The sequence below is a fragment of the Panthera onca genome, chromosome D4 (assembly GCF_046562875.1).
Source record: "Panthera onca isolate mPanOnc1 chromosome D4, mPanOnc1 haplotype 2, whole genome shotgun sequence".
NCBI classification, from domain to species: domain Eukaryota; kingdom Metazoa; phylum Chordata; class Mammalia; order Carnivora; family Felidae; genus Panthera; species Panthera onca.
Window position 1 is genome coordinate 91,932,903 of NC_138351.1, and position 6,000 is coordinate 91,938,902.

At 64.5% G+C, this 6,000-nt stretch overlaps 1 protein-coding gene across 2 annotated transcripts in view; it reads right to left on the minus strand.

Annotated features, from left to right (window-relative positions):
- The window catches only part of COL5A1 (collagen type V alpha 1 chain), a 149,120-nt gene extending 145,106 nt beyond the window's left edge, over positions 1-4,014 (minus strand). For both annotated transcript variants that reach the window (XM_078436289.2, XM_078436288.2), the window contains exon 1: positions 3,522-4,014. In XM_078436289.2, the coding sequence (XP_078292415.1) occupies positions 3,522-3,636 (115 nt within the window). In that variant the 5' untranslated portion in view covers positions 3,637-4,014. The remainder of the gene's footprint in view (positions 1-3,521) is intronic.
- Between the last annotated feature and the right edge of the window lie 1,986 nt (positions 4,015-6,000).

The following is a 6,000-nucleotide window of genomic DNA, read 5'->3' on the forward strand; positions in this document are numbered from 1 at the left end:
GGAAGCAGCCCCAGAGCAGAGTTTGGGATGTCCTGCCAAGAAGGAGGGGCGGACAGGAGTAAAGCCAGAGGTGGATGAAGGCACCTGCTAAGGGAGGGGAAGAAGAAGAAGGAAAAGGCCAAGTTTGGTGTCACCTCCTCCAGGAAGTTTCCCCAGATCTCCCCAATGGGGCCAACCCTCCCAGATGATTTAAAGTGACACTTGGCACCAAAATGAACAGTGAAACAAACACACATGCTGCCCAGAGGACTTGGGGCTCCTGCACCGAGGAGCCCGCCCCCGCTCACCTCCGTCCTCCCATAACCCTCCAGGCCAGGGTGCAAAGGCCTTCCGGGTCCAGGTAGGTCATGCAGATGAGTGAAAGGCCAACTAAAGAGAAGGAACAGGACAGTGCAGACTGCTTTCAATCTGGTTCCTCTTGAAGGCATTCCAGTGAAAAAGGAGAGAGGGAGGGAGGGAGGGAGGGAGGGAGGGAGGGAGGGATAAGGGATGGAGGAAGTTGGGACCTAAACACTGTTGGCCAAAGGCAACTCATCCTTCGCCCCAGGGTGAAGGGGGGGCGCACATGTGGCAGGACCGCCCCCTTCCCCTGCGTCTGCTGCTCTGGGCACCAGGCGTCCCCCAGGGAGGGCTGATAAATGGATGTGAAGTGAAAAGGTATCCCCCCCTCCCCCCTTAAGTCAAAGGCGCCAAGGCGTGGCCATGCTAAGCAGAAAGGAGACCCTCACTCAGCACCCAGATGAAGAGGTCACACAGACCCAGAACATGGGCTCCCGCACCTTGCAGGCCTGTGGGAGGGTCCGGTGACATGATGCGGGCACAGGGCCAGGCAGATGCCAGCACATCCGTTGTGATGTGCAATTAACACATGCAGCAGTCTGGACTGGGGGGGGGGGGGGGGGGACCTTGCTTTGCTCCTTAAATGCAAACCCAGGGTGCCTCAGGGTGTAGGTGATCATCGCTAGTCTGCCCTCTAACTGTTCTGTTATTAAGTGGGGGGGGGGGGGAAGGAGGGGGGGACAGTCTGCTCCCCACCCCCTCAGCTCCAGCCAACAGTGTCTGTGATCCAGGGAGGAGGCAGGGCCAGACGGCCAGAAGGCAGGGGCGGGGCAGGCGGGCATCAGCTGTGCTGGGCTAGGGCGTGGCCGCGGTGCTTGTCCAGAAATATCTGAAGGGTGGGGTAACGGGGCAGGCTCTGGCCGGCACCCCAGGAACAGCCCTGGAGCAACATCACAGGAGAAGGGACTTCGTGCCCTGCACCCGAAGAAACTCCTGCCTGGGGCCCCCCGCTGGGTGGTCAAAGCCACTGGGCAGTGACCACAGCTCCGGCCCCTCCAGCCACTGAGATCCGGACCAGATGAGGGACAGGGCTCCAGGGAGCCAGCCTGGCCTCTGAACTCCTCCCACTGACTGCTCTCTTCTGGGGAGGAGGGAAAGGGGGAAGGATGGAAAAGGATGTCTTTCCAGCCAACTTGATTGAGTCAGAGGAAATTTAACCGTTTCGTATCTGTCAAGTCCCACAAAGCTTGGACGACTCTTCCCACAGAATTATTGCAAGAAGCAGGCACGTGACTGGACTCAACCAACGACGGGCCGAGGAGATGACCTCAATTTCCAAATATTGGGGTCACGTTTCATTTCACATACTCCCCTCCACCCGTTACAATGTTAAAGGGCCCCAAATGCAACCTTAACTTTTCATTCCTTCACACACTTGGCCAAGGAGAAGGTAGGAAAAAGAGCCATGTTCAGAGAAAGCTCGGAAAACATCTGGCTCATCCCACAACGGAGAAAAGGACAGGCGCCTGGGAGGACCGCTCCCGCCTGCCCGCATCTGCGGTGGACAGCCGCCCTCCTTGGCCACGCACTGCCCATGACTTCGAGACGGGTCCCGCCCTGGGAGGTGGGACGGGTCTGGGAAACCCGCTCGGGAAAGCGGCTTCTTCACATGCTTCTAACGGTCTTTCTGACCAAAAGCCAAATGAGCAACTCCCGGGCCAGGGGCCAGGCTGCTGCCCCATCCCCTCTGCCACGTTTCTGCTTCCAAGGGGCCGCCCTCGGGAAAGAGGGGGTCGGAGAGGGGGCAGGGACTGCAGGCGCAGACAGAGCCCGGGAATGGAGCTGGGGGCCCACTGCAAAACTGCCAAAGGCGTGATCCCCAGCCTGCACCCGGCCCCGGCTTTTGGGGGTGACGACTCCCCTGAAGGGTTCCGTCCTGTGTTCCTGGGGAAAGCCCATCTGAGGAGCAGGACGGGGCTAAGGCCCCCGGCCACCATGGGGCCCCCACCGACTCCAGATCACTTTCCCGGAGGCCACAGTTGTCCCCCCGACCCCGCCTTCAACTGATCCCCGGGGGGGGAGTCATTTAGCCCAGGACCTTGGGCACGTTGGTGGCAGCCCAGGGATGAGAGAGCAAGTCCCCAGAGCTGGGCTAGGCACCCCTCAGCTCCCAGTCGTGCTGGCTGGACACCCCGACTCCTGCTCATTCTCTTTGGCCCACCACACACCCATCGCGCCAGGAAAAAGGGAAAGGGTATCTCAATCGGGAAGTGTAGCGTGGAAAGTGATTCTTCCCACATGGCTTCAAATCACAAAGTGGCGGGGACAAGGGGGCGGGCAGTGGAGCGGCTGGCCAGCTGTGCCCCCCAAATCCCCTGACCTCGCACCAGCAACTCTGAGCCTCGTCTCCAGGCTTGTTAGTGGGGACTTGGGACATTCTGAGACCTCCGATGTCTGAGGCTGTGCAAAGACCCATCCCACAGGGAACCACCAAGGTGATGCTTAGAAGCCACGGTCCCATCAGGAAGCTGAGTGGGAGGGAGTCAGAGCTACAAGAGTCCAGGCAGGCGCCCAGGGGAGTGGGCTCCTTCCAAGTCAGACCTCTGGCAGGCAAGGGCCCCATCTGTGGACCATCTGAGCCTCTCTGCCCAGACACCACCACCACCTCCCAGCTCTGCCCCGCAAACCCCATCTCTGGGAGGCAAACCCAAGAACAACTGCCTCCGCGGGGTCAGGAGGTGGGGGGTGCGGGGGGGGGGGGGGGATTCGGAGCAGGGCTGGAGGGGCTGCGGCTTCTGGGATTCCCAGGCCGGGGGCCAGTGTCTCCCCCCCACCCCGCCCCAGGAGCCCGGCCGGAATTGACGGGCTGCGACTCTAGGGGGCGACCCTTTCCAGTTTTCGGGAGAGGAAGTTCTGCCGGCGCGAGTGATGTGGGACGGAGATACTAAGTTTCGGGACAAAGTTTGCCGGCCTCGCGGACAGACCCTCTCGCGGATCCAGCGCCGGGCCCTTCCTCCGCGCGCGCCGCGGCCCCACCCGGCCGGCCCTCTGGCGCGCACGGGTACCGCGCTGGCGCGTCTCCCTCCCCGGGCCCCAAGGCTGGCATTCGGAGAGGCGGCCCGCGCGTTCCCCGAGCTCGCGGGTGGCGGTGGCGGGGGGGAGGGGGGGGGGGAAGGGGGAGAGCGCCCCGGAGGCTGGCGGGGGCCGGGGATGACAGCCGCCCCCGCGCCCCAGCGCCTTACCTGCGCGGCTCAGAGGCGGCGCCCACAGCAGCAGCAGCAGCAGCAGCGGTGGGGACAGCAGCGGGGCGCCCGGGCGCGGCGGGCTGCGCGCTTTCCAGCGGGTGTGGACGTCCATGCCGGCTGGGCGCGGGTCGGGGCGCGCGGGGACGCACGGGGGCGCGGCCCGGGAGGGAGCGGACTCGGCGGGGACCGCGCGCTCTAGGAAGTCATGGGGAGCAGCCGCCGGCGTTCTCTTTGTGGCGGTGGCCCTCGCGCCGGGGCCGGCTGGCGCGCTCGCCCACGCGCGGGGGGTCGACCTTGGCCCGCGGGGCGGCCGGGACCCCGCTCGGCTCGCCGCCCTCGCCTCCTCGCCCCCTCCGACTCCTTCTCGCCGCCTCCTCGCCGCCGCCGCCCCGCGACCCGCTCCCCGTGCGCGCTCCGCTCGAGCGAGGTCCTGCGCCAGCCGCGGGGACGGAGAGTGCCGACCTCGCCTTGGGCGCCGTGCTCTTTTCCCCCCTAGTCCTCCCTCCCTCCCCCCTGGAAGGCACCCGCCGCGGCTGTCGATCCCCCGCGCCCGCAGCAAATCAGAGCCCGGCGCCGCGCTCGGCCGGGCCGGCCCCCGCCTCCCACTGGGCGCCGCGGGCGAGGGGGCGGGGCCGGCGGGCGAGTCGCGGCGAGGAAGGGGCGGGCCCGGGGCGGGCGCGGGCGCGGGCGCGGGGGCGGCGGCCGGCCCTCGGCGAGCGCGCGCGGACGCGCCCCGCGCCGCTCCCCCGGGCCCCCCGCTCTCCCCGCCCAGGTGCCCGCACCTGGCCCACCCGGGGAGCCAGCGTGGAGGGGCCCCGAGTTTGCTCACTCTGGGCTGGGGAAAAAAAAAAAAACAAAAAGTTGCTGCTCAGCCCAACTTTTTCTTTTACGTGGACGAGCTCCGAGCTCCTCTTCTGGGTGGAGACTGAACTTCCAATTCAGCCAGATCGGGGCGCCCAAGACTGAGGCCGACTTGTCAACCCGCCCGGAGGACCCGCCCTCCACCTTCCCCCTCACTGAGGATTGGGCGTGGGAGCCCAAGTTAGGGTCTGACCTCCCAAGGGTCCCAGAAGGAGCCTGGAGGTTGCACATCTGGGATCTTAATCAGGCGAGGTCGGCCGGCAACCCACCGCCGCCGCCACCACCACCACCACCACGCCCCTCCTCGCTCCCTCCCGCGCCCTCCCCCCTCCCCCGTGACCCCTCTGCAACAAAAGGAAATCAGAGGGAAGGTGCCCCTCGGGGAGGTGACAGCGGGCAAAGGGGTGAGGGGTCGGGACCCACTGCCCTGGGGACTCCCGCCGGGCGCCCGCCTTCACTTCTTTAAGCCTTGGGGAGGGCCCGCTGGACTGGACGGCAGGCTGCCCCTTCTACCAGGCTCCTCAGCCCAGAAAGCCTCCCGTCTGGGACAACTGCAGGGCCCTTCTTACAAAGAGAAGGGGCGAAGGCGTTTTCAGGGGCTCGCCATTCCTGAGCCGTCCAATCCGGACCCCCTAGAGCACACAGTTCCCCCAGGGGTGCTGGGCCAGGGCCGGGGCCGCTCCCTGTTACATCTCCAGACTGGTGCGAGATTCCCCAAACGCCCTTTCCTGCCCACCATTCCAGAAACGGGGACTTGGGGTGGGGGTGGGGCGTACTTAGCTTTGCTGGGACGGACGGCCACGTGCGGCTTCTGGCGTGGGTGGCAGGTGGCGGCTGACCGCTGAGCAGCTCGGCTCCGTATCTGCCGCACGTGCCCTTCCTGGTGCCACTAATGCGCGGGGAGGGCCGCACCGACAGAGGGGAGATGTTTGGGGGGCATTAAGTAAAGCAAATTGTTCTTTCCGGTTTTTATATTTCTTTGTTGTTGTTTTTTTCTGTGTAAGTCGTATGTATGATCGGAATTGTGTGTGTGAGTGGTGTGCATGCTCGTGTTTATGCATGAGGGGCGTGTGTGTGTGTGTGTGTGTGTGTGTGTGTGTGTGTGTGTAAGCTAGAGCTGGTCCTTTACTTGTATGCACCTTAATGAGATTCTACCTGACACTTCTGAGCCCCCAGCCCCAGCCCTGTCGGGCCCCGAGAGCGCCCCCCACCAGTGGGAAGGCCGGCCTCTCTCCATGACTTGGGGTGCTGACACAGGTCAGTGGCCTGGCTACCAGGAAATAGTACAAAACTTTCGGGGTTCTAGCTTTTCCCCAAGGACATATGGCACTTCTCGGACAGTCACGTGCCCCTCCATCAGGCAGCCACCCGGAGTCCCTCTCAGTGATGCGCAGAAAGCCTGCCCCTCGCGGCCCTGAGCAGACAGGACAGATGTCATCCTATCCCTGGAGAGCAAGGGGTGTGAGGTCTTGGCCAAGCTGATGAAGGTGCGTCTCCATTCCATCCAAGCCCGGAGCTGGGTGGGGAGGCCAGTTTCCATGCCGCCAGGAAATGCAGAGAAAAGTCCCTAAACTGAGCGGCCTGACCTGCCAGGCCAGGACTTAGAACAACTTGA